The sequence below is a fragment of the Cardiocondyla obscurior genome, linkage group LG10 (genome assembly GCF_019399895.1).
Source record: "Cardiocondyla obscurior isolate alpha-2009 linkage group LG10, Cobs3.1, whole genome shotgun sequence".
In the NCBI taxonomy this organism is placed as follows: domain Eukaryota; kingdom Metazoa; phylum Arthropoda; class Insecta; order Hymenoptera; family Formicidae; genus Cardiocondyla; species Cardiocondyla obscurior.
This window is the reverse complement of record NC_091873.1, coordinates 4,844,155-4,861,029: the sequence shown is the minus strand read 5'-3', so window position 1 is coordinate 4,861,029 and position 16,875 is coordinate 4,844,155. Positions and strand designations below refer to the sequence as shown.

Genomic DNA, 16,875 nt, shown 5'->3' with positions numbered 1-16,875 from the left:
GGGGGGGTCGGGGGGAGGCGGGGGAGGGGAGAGCGAGCGCGAGCGTACGTGCCGCGAGCTAGGTATGTTTCCCCCACTACTCCCACTCTCGCTTTGTCCTTCTCCAGCGGTCGCGCGACGCACACGTACTCTCTACGCAATGTACAGCAGCCACGTGTGTCCGTGCCGGAAGTAATACTCATTTGCGTATTGCGTCCAACGAAAACCGCCCGGTACGAGAATTATCTTCTCCTCCCCATTATCCGTGTGAGGAGAGGACGTGTGATAACGCACCTTTCCTTAAAGTAAGCTACATCCTTACTTATACGCGAGGTTTAGAAGTGTTGTACAGACTCGTGTAATTTTAATTAATTATCTGGGCTTTCTGTTCGCAGGTAATCAGTGCGAGGACAAATTCAGACGATCTAAAAGGAAGGTCTACTATTCTGAGAGGAGGAGGAGGCCTCGGAAAGGCATCGGGCATCGACGCAACAACTCGAAGGTAAGGATCACTTCGGCTTTACATAAAATTAATAAAACGCGTAAAGAATTTTTTTTTAAGCTTAACTTGATTCACAGCATGTCACTAATTCCCACTTTGTATATTTTTTCTGTTACAGATATTAAAGCCGCACGTCGATATCAGAAAATATACGAACCGCAGCCGGTTCGTCGGTACCGTTTCGGGTGTGCCGGTAGTTTTCGGGCGCTTTTATACGACTATTTTTTTTATCGGGAGTGCCGAAAAAAAACGCGCGACAGTGTTAAGTCATAATCGCGGTAGTAATTAATTCGGACGCGTTCGAGAGTTTCCTGTGCGCGGAAGGAAGGCTCGTCACGTCCCACCTGAGAGGAGGAGCAGGCCCAGGAGGCATCCTGCATCGGCGGAGCAACTTATAGGTAAATATAAATTTTTTTAAATTAAATCTTGATTAAAAATCAACTTTTACTTTTTTTTTTATTAATTTGATTAATTAATATTTATGTCTACATTAATATTTTTCTTTCTATGTTACAGTCACCGGCAGAATTTTACAACTCCGCTGCAGCTGCAGATCGGTGAGTCTCATCATTTCTTTTCTTTTTACTCTCTTAAAAAATAGCGCGCTCATGGTTTCTTCTAGTAAAAACAAAAAGTGAGATTTGCTTATCCACGACACGCGCAATACAGATTTTATTGCGTCCATACATAATTAATGCTCGTTTATTCGCAGTTTAGATACCGGCTATAAAACGAGTTAATAATAGAGCTCGCGTTCCTTGCCCCGCGGCCACCTGACATTCGCGTTTATCCAATCTAAGAATTCGTGCATACTATTCTATCGTGTGTCACGAACATGCGCGAACTCTGGCTCGTTATTTACGATTAACCTCTTCGACTACCGTTTTCTTCGTGTCAATCCTAGCTGTAATCTTGTGTGCGTTGCCTATACTTGCCCTATCTACGAAGGATCATAATGCGTACAAAGCGTAACGGTGAGACAAAGTAATCTAAATAATTCACAATCAATTTCCGAGCTGCTTATCGTCAAGTATATATTCTTATATCAGAGTATTATTTGCGGCGAAGAGCTTTCGTCAATCTCTGTTATTTATATTCTTTCTTCTCGATTTTTTTTAAATATTTTAATATCTGGAATTTTAATCTTTTTCTTTTTTCCTTTCGTTTCTCGTTTCTCAAATGTTTCTTTAAAATAAAGTCTTCGAAAGCTAACAACGACGCTTGAATCAAGTATGAAATTACGAACGCCGATTATTAAGAAAATTCTGTGTAATCTTTAATTAAAATTAGAACGGTTCTCGCGATCGCAGCGGGGTTACGATAGAAACGGAGGAGAGGAAAGGAAAAGAAAGAAGATGATAAAGAAAAAAAAAAGAAAAAAAAAAGAAACGGTTTGCGCTCGAATTCATTGGATCCCACGGCGAGCCGAGATATTCACCTTACCCCCTTGCGGGGACTTGCATTCTCACCAGTTTTACCTGCGGGTTTCGTCGGGAACTTGTCCCCCGCTCTCTTTCGCCGGTCATCATATTTATTGGGATTCGGAGGTTTACGATCGGCGCGAATGCACCGCGGGAAACATCTCACGATGAAATTGCACTCTCGCTGTTGATATTGATTGATTATTAACGTGCGTATCTCGGTAATTATGATCCACCACGGGCACGCAAGATACGCGAGTTTCAACGTCGTCCCGTATTCTAACATTAATTCACGTTCGCTCCAAATTCCGATGAATCGCGCGTCCCATGTAAGAATAGTAACGCTCGGGTCAGCATTGGTCTTTTTATCGAGCATCAGCATTTCCTACGTGGGGTTTTACCCATTTTATTTTGTCGATATTTAAATCCGCGACTCGCGACTATAATTTTCAATATAAAGTAATGGGAGAAACAGAAAGAACGTGTCTTCGCGGGTGTATATCTTAGGGGGATGTACGGCAAACCGAGCAACATTATTTCAGAAAATATCTGATCGTCCGTGACGTAGCGCACCACGACACAAGCTCGCGTACGGCACATGTAGCTACAAGTGTCCGACGCACTTTATCGCGCATAATTAATCCGGGACTAGTCTCCGGCGAGAGCAATGAGTGAGCCCGCGCGTGAAAGGAACGCAGCAATTTTCTTAGCCGTGTAACGTTGATGGCACTTGGACATTTTTCGAAGCTAACAGGATGCGCGTTCAATCTATCGCTATCCCTTCATCAAATCACTGCTACTTTCTTATTAAAAAAAAAAAAATTAATAGTACAATATTCGAATGGCTAATATTGTTAAAAAATTAGCAAAAGACCGGAGGTGATATTAGCGAGTCAAACTAGGAACGGAATAGCGCGTCGCGCGTGACTTTTAATCGAACGATCGAACGCCGTGCAGTCGTGCACACGCATCCGCTGTTCTTCTCCCCCGCGTTCGAAGCTCGAGGGCTGTCTCGACTAGATCGAATTGACTCGCTCTCCATCAGCCATTACCTAGTCACGGTTGTCAGCTTCGGTGCTCGCACATTCGCCCGCGAATAATATAATAAATCACGCGGGTAGAGTACGATACGAGGCGACTTCTCCCGGCTACCAGAACTACGATTCTGCCGTCGGTCATGCGTCCCGGCTCCGTGTATCTCTCCGCGCGTACATGACCACAGCGTGTGTATTATACCTGGCTACCTGGCCACCTTCGTGTCTAAGTATATCAACGGTGCCGCGATCTCACGACTTCCATGTTCAGCTACACTCGTCGTTGTCTGTCACTGCTACTGGTCATAAGCCAGAGAAGTCGCGGCAGCAGCCACGACGAAGAGAGAACCCAGGTCGTGTTATTTATCATAGATTTCTATTTAAAATTGTTATGTAGTTTCGTAAGACAGCAAAGGGCGCGCGAAGCTTCTGTCGCGATTCGAGATTTTTAACTATATTATTATTAATAAATAACGAAATCATAATTCAGTTCTGTACATCGAAGCTTTTACCTCCTACTTTTATTATTATTTTTAAAACAGTTTAATTTTATTATGAAAAAAATTAATGTATTAATATATTTTTTATTTGTTAAATATATACGACATAGTTGTTAAAAAAAAAAAAGTAAAAATAAACAACTTAGCAGAGCGTGGTTTCGATCCACGGACCTCTGGGTTATGGGCCCAGCACGCTTCCACTGCGCCACTCTGCTGTCACGATCTTACAAGCCTTTAATAACCATATAACATATATTTCAATGTTGGTAAAAAGAATATAAATCAAAATGCATTCTCCGCCGCATGCGTGACAGAATTTTATCGTTGCTGAATAAATTATTGATGTTTATTCATTGATTATAATTGAGATAAATAACCAATTGGTTGTTTATTGTGCCATTGTTCACTGATTGCTGTTATTACATCGGTCATTTAATTTACAAAGGATAGCGGAGCGCGGAGTTTTCTAGGATACGTTGTTTTGCATAACGTGGTCGAGGTCAGGCTATGTATTTTTAACCCTTTAGCTACGTGCAATACGTGTGCGGTGGATATCGCCGGTCATACCCTGCTACGTTTGATCCAGCAATTCGCCGATACTTAAATAATTCAGCAATCGTCTTCCGACAAAGTTCCCAATTAATTAACAGGATAACCCGGGTAAAGCACGCCTGTACTCGACCGTATCACGAACTGATCCCGCGTAATATAAGAGTCTCTCTTAAAATCGCCGATCGATAGGAGCGAGCCAAGTGTAAATTGCCTTTAACGCTGCCGCGGTCGCTTATAAACGGCCCGCAATTACATCTTACGTCGTAATAGTTTGTCGTCACGTACCGACGCATAATAGGTCTCCAATCTGAGCGATCGCTCTCGTTAAGTGGCCTAATCACAAATTATATTTTAATCGCCGGTCGATACGGAGCGCCGCCACTCCTCTCTCCCGCCCCCCTCCGCTCACTTGACGAGGATATAATTGCACGCTCACGTGCCCGTGCTTCTTACAGAAATTATAATCGGACTGTGTGTCAACCGTCTCTGACAAACGTCGGTGCCGCCGGAGGACGGCCCCAAGAAACTCTCTGATTCGTATCGCGAGAATAATCAATGTAATTCCATCCCTTTCTCGGCCGTTAATGCCATTACGCTTTCTTGGAAGCGCATTTCAGCGAATTGCGAAAACCCCTCTCGTTATCGATACATATTAAATATTCTCAAACGGTATCAGCTGCTATTTTTTTGCCGTAACTTCCTCCGCGACGAAGACGAACGTAATTTACAGGCGCGATAAGTTAATGCGGACTCCTCATCCGTTTTGGTGGCTCTCGGCAAACTATACGGTACTTCTCGTTTGAAGCGTTACGTGATTATTATTAGCAAAATGTTTCTGCGTGGTTATCATTAAAAGACTCGGCAATTTTTTTTTTTTTTTTTTAATAAACGTTTAAGTATTCAACAGTCATGTAAATATAACGTTATATTAGAAACTACACGTGTTGCAATATTGTGAACGAGATGACAAGTGAATATTATAGCTCGATAATGACAAGCGTATGCTTTTCAATTCGACAGAAGACTTGACGCGGCAATATCGCTATGCCTCGTATGCAATTTTATTGCGTAATTAGTTCGAGATTTTGCTAATTAAAGCTCCGTTCTACGACAATTAAAGTCCGTGGAAATATACCGCTGGTTTGAGCACGGAATGACGTCTTTGTACATTAAAAATTACTCGCTCACCTTAATAACATTAATGACAATTACCAAAACGCATAACTGCATTTTTTTTTTTTAATGCTTCTTGCTTTTTAATTGCAATTTTTGGAATATGTAACAAGTTTCTTTCCCCGGTAAAATACTCGCGAGGGATCTCGTGTAGGAAACGTCAGACTTTGAAGGCGTTAAATTTGCGTCGATGGTATCTACTCTTAAAAAAATGCATTCCTGAGCGAATTAATTAATTACGTTGCGGTACACAGCGCGCCGGCGTCATCTTCGCGCGAGATAGCTTCCCCATTGATTTGTCCTAGCTCCGTAGTCCTTTTTTCGCGTTCTCTCTCCCTGTCTCTTCTCGCGCCCGAACATCATTTATCTCTTTTTCCAACCTTTTTTCCTCGTGCTCGTCGGGCACACCCGAGAACCGAGAGAGGCCAGTCACCGACGGACGTCGCGTTGGCGCGACGGCGTAGCCACGATCCGGCATCCGGTAAGGCCCGTCCGCATAACGTTTGTTACCATTGCTCGTTTAAATAATCTCGAAACATGCGTCTGCGGGGGTTGCGGGACCGGGCCCCTCGCGCTCGTGCGTGGCCACGGATGGCTTTACGATCGGCCCTCGTCGTTAATTAAGAGCTTGTAATTATTTAGTGGTGGACGCTAGCGCACCCCCGCCGGCATCGGCCTCTCCCTCGGCCGCGGAGAGACTTGATTTACATGCCTGCGAAGAATGCGTTGCGCTCGCCTTGCCTTCCTTTGCTCTATTTTCTTTTTCTACTCGCAGCACCCCCGCGTTTGCTTTCCCCGCCCCGCCGATCCGCTCTCTCTCTCTTTCTCCGCGTTAGTTTTCTTCGCTACAGAGCACGGCCGTTTTAGATTTTTTTTCTACCAATTCTTTTATCACAGGTTTCCTTAAATCTACTTTTGTTTTTCTCCTCGTCTTTTTAATTTGCTCGTCGATTCTTATTTCGCAAATTAGTGGAAGATCTGACGTTACCTCGGTGGCACGATTCAACCGAAATACCATACCGACGATGACGATATTTTAATAAAGAATAAAAAAAATTCAAGAATATAGAAACGATCGAATTAAATTCAATAATACAGAACGGACGAAGGATTAAGTAGCTGGGTAATTAGGCGAGGTGAGAGAAAGAGATAAAATTAGAAAGGGAAGAAGAGAACGTCACTTGGGAGCTTCGAGTAATCGATCGTACGTGCCGCATCCTCGCGTCGCGTCCGTCGTGACAAACGAGCGGTAACGTCACGCGGAGGGCTGCGCTCGTTCGTCGAACTTGAAAATCGTTCTCGCGATATTTCAGTGTCACAGCGGAGGCAGGTACCGAGGGCACCGTCCCGGGTACCCCGCCGATGGTACGCCCGAGCACCGATACCGTGGCGCGTTTCCTAACGAAATAAATCCGACTCGGTGGACCCACGGTCAGGTGGAGTCACGACGAAAACACGATGCGGCCGCGATCAAAGGGCCCTACTGCAAATTGAAACAAATCACTCGGGTAATAATAATTAATCCGTAATCGCACGTTAATAATTTTCGCCCTACCCCGATCGATCTCTCTTTTTCTCTCTTTCTCGATACGCATAATTATTACATATAATATTAAAACAATCGCGCGTTAAGGTGACAGATTGCAAAGTTCTTGTCTTTAAATTGTAGAATATTTAGTTGCGGTATAATTAATTAATTTTATTTTGTAAAATTATCTCTGTTAATTTTATTGAGACTTGAAATTCATCGTTTATCAAATCCACGAGCTCCGAGGTGAGTTCTTAGCTCAAGCGTTCGAACACTTATTCAGATAATAGATACCACACCGTGTTGTATAAGGTACGCGATGGAATATCACAGTCTCGAAGTTGAGTTCTCAATTACATCGGAGAATTATGAAGTTGCCGTGTTTACCGGGCTCAATCCTTCCTCCGCTCGAGAACCCTTTCGCGATTCTTTATAATCCATTTTTACGTTATTCCTCTCGGGCTAAGGAACGGGGTGAAAGGCGAAAGTGCTTCGGGGCAGCCCGGTTGTGTCTTCATTAACGACTATTAATTGTTAAATTGTGGCACATAATTCAGTTCGCGCGCGCGAGGCCCCGCCGTATACATTTAGGTTTAACGTGGTCAATTGATTCTCGCGGGAGAGAGGACGAGAGAGAAAGGGCCCCGAGGCCCTAATCCCTCGGTGAATCATTCGCGATATCTGCGGGGAAACGTAGCGATCGGCGCCGAGACGTCGACGAGGGAATGCGCGCGCGAGCCTCATCGGACGCGGGTAATTGCTAATGGGTAATTAATTCCAGGATAAAGACGGGACGACTCGGTTCTTGACCCTCTTCGACGCAGGTACGGGACGATTCTCACGGGAGATGCCGGTGCGGCGGAAGGCCGGCTCGAAACGACGAGACATCCTAATAGTCTAAAGTAAAGGTCGAATCAGAATTTACAGCAAACGGTAGTTTAATAGAGACAAAAGAAATTGAGAAATTTAACATTCTTGCATTAAATAAGTCAACTAATGTAACATTAGAACAGACTACATTGCATTCTATTTAGAATAGTAAAATAAAAGTAATTAATTAAATTTATTACATTTATATAAAATTATTATTTTTAAATAATTTTTTTTCTTTTCTTTTTTTTTTTTTTTTTAATTTAAACGCGATCTCGTGTAATCGATAATATGCTTTCCCGAGGCTTCGGTACGCCAAAATATTACGCACGGTAATGTAAATGACGACAAGATTTATTCGCGTCCAGGGACAAGTGAGATTTACGAGAAAATGGCCAGTCGAAACACGCGTCATACGACAGAAGGGGGTAACGTATTGCCGTCGACGTCGCGTTCCATGTGCAATTTTTTTGTTGGGGCTCGTTGGTTTTCTGCCGTCTACTTCATCCTCATATCATTACGGAAGCGTCTTTCTGATCCGCCGGGAGATACGCGCGAAAGTACGAGCATGCTCCCTTTCGGAGTCACGTAAGTCGCAATCTTTTAATACCTCAAACGCTAACAAGAACCGCATACGCATCGTGTTCTCGCGAATTGCGCGTACTCTAGTTAATTGGCCAAATGCCTATTTTCAAACGTAATGAAATAAAATGCCCGTTTCCCTAACGTCAACGGTGAAATAAAATTCTGCCGCGGTTAGTTCGGGTGCTATCGTCAATGCACCGTAATTAATTTGTCAGTTATATCATACGATTTAATTATAATTTAATTATAATAATATTAAAACCCCAAAATATTAATTATCTTTAATTACATCTCTAGAGAAAAAAATTAAAATCAAGATCTCTAAATATAAAATAATACATTGCGTATATGGAAAAGCAGGGTGTACCGAGAGGAGTTTACCTCAAGGTCCCTTTTTCTTTCCTTTTCCCTTATTTCTCTTGCTCTTGCATTTTCTCTCCATTCCCACCCGCCTCTCCTTCATTCTCGTTGCTCTCGCGGGCGATAAGCAACCCTTTGACCTTTCAGTTAAGTTATTACTTTTATCCGACGTGGGTCATGGGGCATAAGGCTCGTTGAGCATCGAATCGACTCTATCAGTCCAATTAACCGGCGCGCCGGCCGCGCGCGAACAATCGTAAAACCACGCCTCGAATCCCGAGCCTGTGACGGCCACCCCTAACCAGCCCGTTGCACCCTCGGCGACTCGCCGCGAGTCTTGCGTCGCGCGCTTTTTTTCTATATCTCGCGTGAGATATGGAACTAAAGAGCCGACGCGGCATAGAATCCGCTCGTGAGTTACATTGTGGGTCGGCGCTGTCATTACGCGGCTTTTTCCTTCCCGTGCAAACCGACGTAAGTCCTCAACCGGGCTCTCTCGCGTGGGGTTATGGGGGCGTGTAATCGCGTCCTCTGAGACCGTCGCTCTTTTTTTTTTCTTTTTTTTTACGTCGACTTAGATGCACTGGATGCAAGCGATGCGGCGAGAGTCCGTACGATCACCAGGTCGGGAAATTATCACGTGGATGTCGCGTGCGTCCGCTGTGGTCACGCTTCAGTAGACATTGATTTTATATTAGGGTCGCAAGCGAGATTTCTATGACGAATGCCATGGGTGGACTTGAACTTTATAATGTGCATATAATTATTAAAAAAAAAAAAAAGATTTAGAGAGAAGTACTGAATTTTGACGTATTGCAAAATTATGAGCTCAATATCGCGGATAAAGGCATTTGGAATCAATCTTGCAACACTTATTTTAATGCGAGGAAAATAGTAATCTCTTGGAATAAAGATAAAACGTTTTGAACGAACGAAAAGCGGTATATTGTGTAAAGGTAGTGCTGAAGAATTGTAGACATATTTCCCGGTTACTGGTTGTTAAGTATAAAGATGGTCGTGTTGCATGTAGCGTCGTTTCTGTGAGGGGGTGCTTTTCCTAACGTTACCCAGTCGCTTCCTTATGGCACATCTGAAGAGCGCGCTGTTAGGTTTGCGTGCATTTGCTCGCGTTTCTACGTCTAAACGAGCACCTGCACGAGCTAGGTAGATTATTTCTATTACGGATGCAGATGAATGATCTTTGTAACGGGATGAGATGCGTTTTAAGAATCGTGAATAATGATTAGAGTATATATTTCTCAGATTTAAACGAGATTATTAAAAAAAAATATAATATGTTTATGTCAAAAATTAATTTTATGGCAAAATATTATCAAAGACAATGAAGAAAAAAAAATTGTATAACGAGACAGCCATTTTCCTCAAGCACAGCTTCGTGCGAAGTCATCGTCCTTGTTTTTCTCAATATATCGTACATATATATGGTACCGTTGCGTGCATTGTTACGTCTCAATGGATACTCGTGCACGAAAGTTGGCGTAATAATTCGAGCTTGTTAAAGAATACAGATGAAGGGCCTTTCAATATAATTTCCAACGCGTGTTCCGTAAGATTCGTTCCTGAACAACGTTGTAAATGTAAAATACTCTCACAATTATCGGAATATTTGCGAAATAAAAAATAAAAAAATTTTTAATGTCCGCGTAAATATTTAATAAATTTCGAGACTCAAGCCGGTTTTATAGATTCGATTAGACAACGAATTTCTAAGATTTTTACTCTGCTTTTTCCATTTTAAAAACATTAGAAAGTTACATTTAATAATTTTTTGAAACAAACTAATCTTGCACAGTACTTTAAGCACTTCATGTTTCTTTAAATGTAATTTAAATATACAAATCTTTACATCTCATAGGTAATGTAACTAAAATTAAATAATAATATAAAATTTTATTTCTTATTGTACGCTGAATCTGAAAGTATTATAAAAGTAGCGCGCTGCGCTTTTTTTTCCCACAATCGTACTCGCGCAAGTTTCTCGTAAGAAGTCGATTCGACTTCCGTCATTACTGACGAAACCGGGGTGGATGATTTCCGTCAGTGATTTCGAGCACACACGCGCGCATATCGCGAGGGGTATTTAGGAGGAAATCTAGAACGGTCATATAACAAACCGCTTCTTGGTTCTTTTTTGTTGTCTCGGATATGCGGTCATCGAGTCAGAAAATCATCGTCCGCTATTTTCTGCAATTCATACTCAACGCGTTCGCGTGCGCCCCGTATAGAGAGTCATCGGCTCGGGAAATCATCATCCGTCATTTTTTACAATGTATGCACATTGCGCTCGCGTGCGTGCCCGGATCCCCCTTCGGTGTGTACCGAAGGGGCTCGAGTGACGGTATTATGCCATGGAGCTAGTCGACCACCCATCTCCCGCCCTCTAACCCCCCGATAGATAGATGATTCTTTAATGTGTTCTCGTGTGGACGGCCGACGACGACGACAGCGATCTAATCCTTTCGCCGACGGATTCCAAAAGCTAAATAACCAAGCGCTATTTGACATTTATTTACACGTACATTACAGTAATCTTTCAATTTGCTCGTAATCGAATATGTTTAAATACGCGTTTGTTAAATATACCCACGTAAATTTTGTAAAACGGGCCTGCTTCCGTCCAAGCTTGAACGCCTGACGATTTTCGGGTCGATCAAATACGACAACGCGGACGTGTCGCTGAGAGGGAGACTCGGGACAAAATCGAGTGCAAAATCGGCTTCTGCATTGTGTACACAATTCTCTCGCGTGGAACCAATAGCCGAGGCCGAGGCTGTGGTTACATACAGCCGCTTTATCATTAAAGGGAAACCTCGGTGTTCGAAGGGGGCCCGGTCGAAGTATTGAAATAATCGTGCGCGCCGGGAACGCCGGTAGCAATCCGCGAATGTGCATTATGTGCAACAGTGTGGATCGTGGCCGCGCAATTAGATTCGGTCTGCACGGCGAATCGGGATCGAGCTTACCGCGGTTCCCACACCGCGGGTGCATTGGCGCATCGAAGGGAACCAATCGGGGACCGATCGAATATAAAATCATCCGAGTTACATCGCTTTTAACGAAACCCAGCTCCGGTCGCGATTATCCGGTGTCATAATTAATTAAGGATCTTCGGAATTCGGATCTGGTATCTTGCTCGCCTATAACGTTTCGCACTCGACAACTCGCTTTCGTTTGGGATACTTCGCGTATGCAAATCCACGACTGTGGCACACACGGCGGCCGACTCGCAATGAATTAGGATAATTGAGACCTGGCACATCGCTGTTTCAGCAGCCTCGACTCGCAGAGAAAACTCGCCGAATCGTAATATCAAATATTAAGAGAGACGTTTCGAAAACTGGCTCGAATTTTAAAGCACGCATTATAACTTAATTTACATTTTTACTGCATCTCGCGCTTATTCAAAACGTCTTTGATCATCAATGTTCTCCGATAACGAGTTGCTCTGTTTTCTTTTAATTACTTTTCAATTATTGTGAATAAAACAGCTACGTATCTGACAAATTTTGAATAATAATTTATCATAACTTATTAATTATTATAATTTGAAGACGCATGAAAAAATAATTTCTCTTTATATAAAAGTTGTTACATAAAGACTGTAATTGAGATTTGTTTGCTCAAGCATCAGATTCGTCTGACAATAAAAGTCGAGTCAAGTAACGTCACAAAGTCGCGCTGCTCGCTTGCGTCGATGACCTAGTACGGTTGCTACTGAAAAATGTATGTCGGACGTCAGTCCTGGTGAATGGGTACATTGTCTCGCGAAAAGGGATGATGCCTTGAGCAAACGTGACACGTACGGTGAACTTGACTTGACAGCATTGGCGTGACTGCCGCGCGCTGGCAATAGACACGTGGAGTGAAGATAAACTAACAATAACAAGGGTGAATTATGCATAAAATCACCTCGCAATAAGGGAGGAAAGAACCTCGCAAGGGAGAACATTGACGATTTCGCTTTCACGACACGCGTAACTGATTTCTTTTTTTTTTTTTTTAACTTGTCAATAAGAGATTCGTGTAATCGACAAGTTAAATTCTCACAATCGATAGTTTTATTATTTTTTATATTAAATTATAAAATTAATCATACCTGATGGAAGCCAAGATAACTCTCTATGCTATGGGTCGCGAAAAACACTTCCCCGTCGCAAGTTAGGATTAACAGGAACCCGTTCAATGCCTGGAAAAAAAAATCAATCTATTAATTAAATTATACAAGTATAAAAATGTACGAAAAGGCCATAGTTTATTTCAAATAAAACATTAATAGATTTCTATTTTATAAAAATATATTGCGGATGATAATCAGAGATAGACAGAATCGTCTTCGATCGTTTTTCGACTAAAACGTGTAAACTCATTCGGAATTGAGCATAATCGAGCTTGGGACTGCTCCGTTTGCATCGGGTCGAGGCTGAAGAGGCTAATTCGTGGCACGGATAAGTTAGGGGCACTACAAAACACAGGTTCAGACGTTGTTAGACGTACACCCTGCGCGAATAGAGCGTCGGCACGAGAACGAGAGGATACATTGCCTTTTCGAAACCAAAGGCTAGCGTTTTGCGGCGGCGGCAGCGGCATCGGCATCGGCACCGGTCGGAAATGTTCCGGAAAGTTTTCTCATTTGTCTGCCGACTCGATACCGGTAAATACCAAACGAGCTTGCACAAACTCGAGTGTTCACCTCGAAGCCGAAAATACCTGTTATTCGTAGCTTTCCCCGCAGCTTTTTCAAGAGAAAGAAATATTACCTTTACGTAGCGCTCAGCTGATAAAATTTAAGAGAAACGAAACTGTGATGTGAACATTACAGACATTATAAAAGTAGGTAACGTGTCAATTAGATAAAAAATATATATATATAAATTAATATATTTATGAGTAAAACTTTAAAAAAAAAAAAAAGGCCTGCAAATTCGGAGCGAATAAATCTTGAGGACAAAGGCCACTGGTATATCGATAAAAATAATTCAAGTAAATCACGTGGCAATCCGGCGTGGCACATACGAGCATTCCGAAATACAGAAGCAATTTCGAGCCGCCACGCGAGAATAGTGCGGCGGCACGAAAACGGAAGGGTGCGTTGCCTTTCGGAAAGCGAAGGGCGGTGAGCGTTGCTTCTCAGCGCTGGGAACGCGCTGAAAACGCCCCAGGAAAGTTTTCCCATTTCGCAGCGGTCCGATACCGGCAAATACCAAACGAGCTACGGCGCATCGAAGCCGAAAATATCCGTCCCAGTTTTAGCAGTCTTCGGCCTGCCGCCCTACGCTGTTCAGAAAGCGGAGTAGGAAACCATTTAAAGCCTCGTCCGCTCTCCGCCGTTTCTGCGAGTTAAATGTGTATTGTTTTGTTTTATTTCGCGGTGGCGGTGCCAGGCACGCCAGATCGCGGAAACTTATTGTTCCGAAATATGGCGAGCGGGCCGAAAAGCGGCCGAGTATAAAAAGAACTAAGGCGTGCCAATCGGCGGACTCGCTAATTCAATCTCTGCTCGACGTTTCAATTTTAATTAAGTACTTGAATGAAATAGATACATATTAGATATCCCGTTATTAAGCTAAATCTCGACGAAGCTCGATTTAATTAAACAGAATACAATTAAGAAAATGAGGAAAATTTTTAATGATTCGGTATCTTATAAATTACACTCTGTATTTTTTTTTTTTAATTATTTCATGTAGCACATATGTTACTATAGCGTCTAACTGCGCGTACCTTTGCCAAGAATTATCCGACTAAAAAAGGGATTCGTATTTTTTTTTCTTTGGTCATCTATTAGTTGGCACATCGAGTGTCTAATCGTTCGCAGCCCCTACGATTAAATATGTCACTGTGTCAAACTCTTGGTTTCATTTTCCGGCCGCCGCGGAAGCGAGCACCCCTCGATTCCGGGGCGCGATAAGGTGGCATACAAAATGGCACACGGTACCGCGAGCGATCGCATGCGCGGATGCTGCGTTTCGATTGGTTAATCCGTAGGGTGGGTTCCTGTGTTGCGTCAATACGGATCGCTTCACCCTGTACCCCCACGCTGTACCACTCCGCGTACGGACACGGGATATAATAGAATTTTCTCCTGCGCTTCCCCTTTTCCCGTCCCCTCGAAATGGCCGGCATAGCCATTCCACGGAAGGCATCATCCCGCGAGGCTCGTTCGTCGTTACTACTATAATTGCATTGTTTCGGGAAGTAATCGAGTTTTCTCGATCGACCGACGGCGGGGAGTCTTCACGATTATGACTATCGCTTTGTTCGGGCTGCGTTTTACGCCACGATGAAAAACGAATAACGCTCGGGTAATGATCAAATAATGTAATACGTCTAAATTTACGGCGTTGCCTTTACGTTATCATAAAGCAATCTATTTTATTCGCGGATTAACAAAAAAAAAAAAAAAAACACAACGTTTAGTTTCTTGAACTCTCGGGAGTACGATCGTTCGAGATTTCGCAATCAGTGGCAAATGCCAACGTGTGCGATTATGCTTCGAGGCTCACGTTTATGCCCGTGACTGCCGCTCGCATAAAAAAAGAAAACGGAAAGATTTCGTGCGTGAAGTATTATTGGCGACCTGCTAATGCGGGAGAGTCAAGGTGAGGATGAAGGGGTATTAGAAGTTCACGCTTGGACGAAACACGCGAGTGAGCCTGCGAGTGGCACGCGACTGATTCGCCAACCCGCCTCACGCAAGAAATAGAAAACCACGTATATACGTGTGTCTTTTTCGCCCACCTTTCTTCTCCTCTTCTTCCTTCACCGATGGATAGAAACCCCGCGCGTTTTCCGTGATGCTAAATTTATTTTAAAATTAATACCGCGACTCAATTTTTCGCTTCTAGAAAGGCGCTTAACGAAATAGCACACATTCAGATTTGTATTAATGATGCAGACGTTACAAGATTTTTTTTTTTTTGATATTTATAATATCATATTAATTTTTTTATTGTAAAAAAAAAAAATGCAGGGCTTTCAGCTTGCAGTAGACAAATGTACGATATATCGCGAAGGTGCAAAGTGGCTCTCAGAGCCATGCATTTCAATGAAACGTTGCGGTAGAATCGAATGCGTGTCTCTAATCAGCTGTTGAGTCTACAAAGTATTATAGAACGGATTTTAAGACAACGTGCGGAGAAACAAAAGTTACGCATAAGGGAGAGAGGAGGAGAGAAAGAGAGAAAAAGAGAGAAGCGGGAAGTCGTTCGTGTTTAGATATCAATAAGAGTGTCAAAGATAAGTAACATTTGAAACGCTGAATATGGGTTGAACGTTTAACGCGTTCGTGCCGGAGCGGATTTTCATGGCTTTTCATTTCTATAGGCAACGACGAGTTATATGGTTTGCCGGTCTACGCTCGTTGCATGCGCCATTATCGTTATGATCGCGTACACCATACCGTCTTACTTCGCTTGGATAGCCGATTAAAAGAAATCGTATCCGAATTAGCCAGGTCGCTTTCTCCTTCCTCAGCTTTATCTCGGTTTAGGCTACCTCGCTCCGTTTCGTTATCGGACGACTAATTGCGTCGCCGGCTAGCACGCGACCAGCTCGACGACGAAACTGGATCAGCGCGCTAATGCTGATCCGCCGTGGAATTTCGCCGACATTGTCAATTATACTTAGCAATGATTCTGATAAAATGTAGATCGCTATGATTACCCTCGGAGCTACGCCAGCTGTTAGTTTAGTCGACCGAAAGTACAGCAAAAATAATAATTTGCCTCTTTTCTATAATTACGACAGTACAGATAAAAAAATTAATTAAACTATTGCAAGATTCAACAAAAATACAAATAAAATCTTCAAAAATATATAAATACCAATTTTTTTTTTAATTTATACTCGAATAACTTTTTAAAAAAGTTTCTATAAAAATAAAATTAAGAATTAAAATCTTTACACAAAATGCGGAGAGACGTGTTTTAAGCCGATCGTTGTGTTTCCAAAATCGTGAATTAAAATCTTATCTATGAGGACGTCGGGCTGACCGGATTTATATAGATTTCAACCCTTGATTTCTAACCGCCTCCAATCAGCGGATCCGCCGTGAACGCCCCGACCTAAGGTCGAGCTTAACGTAGGAGCAAACCCGGGCCATACGTAAGGCTTAAGAGAGGGTCGACGTGGTATCTAAGGGAGGAAAGGAGCACGCGATCAATACGGGAAGGACTAGCGGTGCCAGACCAAGGCGAGCCCCGTCGACCACCAACCTAACCCGATATCATCCCATCCCATGCACCCACCCAGCCTACACTTGCCTTTGACTCAGCCTACGTCACTTTCTGTCTTCCTCACGCGCACACCCTGCCCCGCGCGCGTTCGCTCTCTCTCTTACTCTCTTTCTCTC

General features: G+C 43.0%; 1 protein-coding gene and 1 non-coding gene across 4 annotated transcripts in view; both read right to left on the bottom strand.

Annotated features, from left to right (window-relative positions):
* Nucleotides 1-16,875, bottom strand: part of Ss (spineless) — a 123,782-nt gene that overhangs the window by 7,017 nt on the left and 99,890 nt on the right. For all 3 annotated transcript variants that reach the window (XR_011546323.1, XR_011546324.1, XM_070662877.1), the window contains one exon: nt 12,622-12,711. Coding sequence is in view for 1 of the 3 variants with exons in the window: in XM_070662877.1 (XP_070518978.1) it covers nt 12,622-12,711 (90 nt within the window). In the remaining 2 variants the exon portion in view is untranslated. The remainder of the gene's footprint in view (nt 1-12,621; nt 12,712-16,875) is intronic.
* Trnam-cau (transfer RNA methionine (anticodon CAU)) lies at nt 3,580-3,651 on the bottom strand. Its single transcript has one exon. It is a non-coding gene; the product is annotated as a tRNA-Met (tRNA).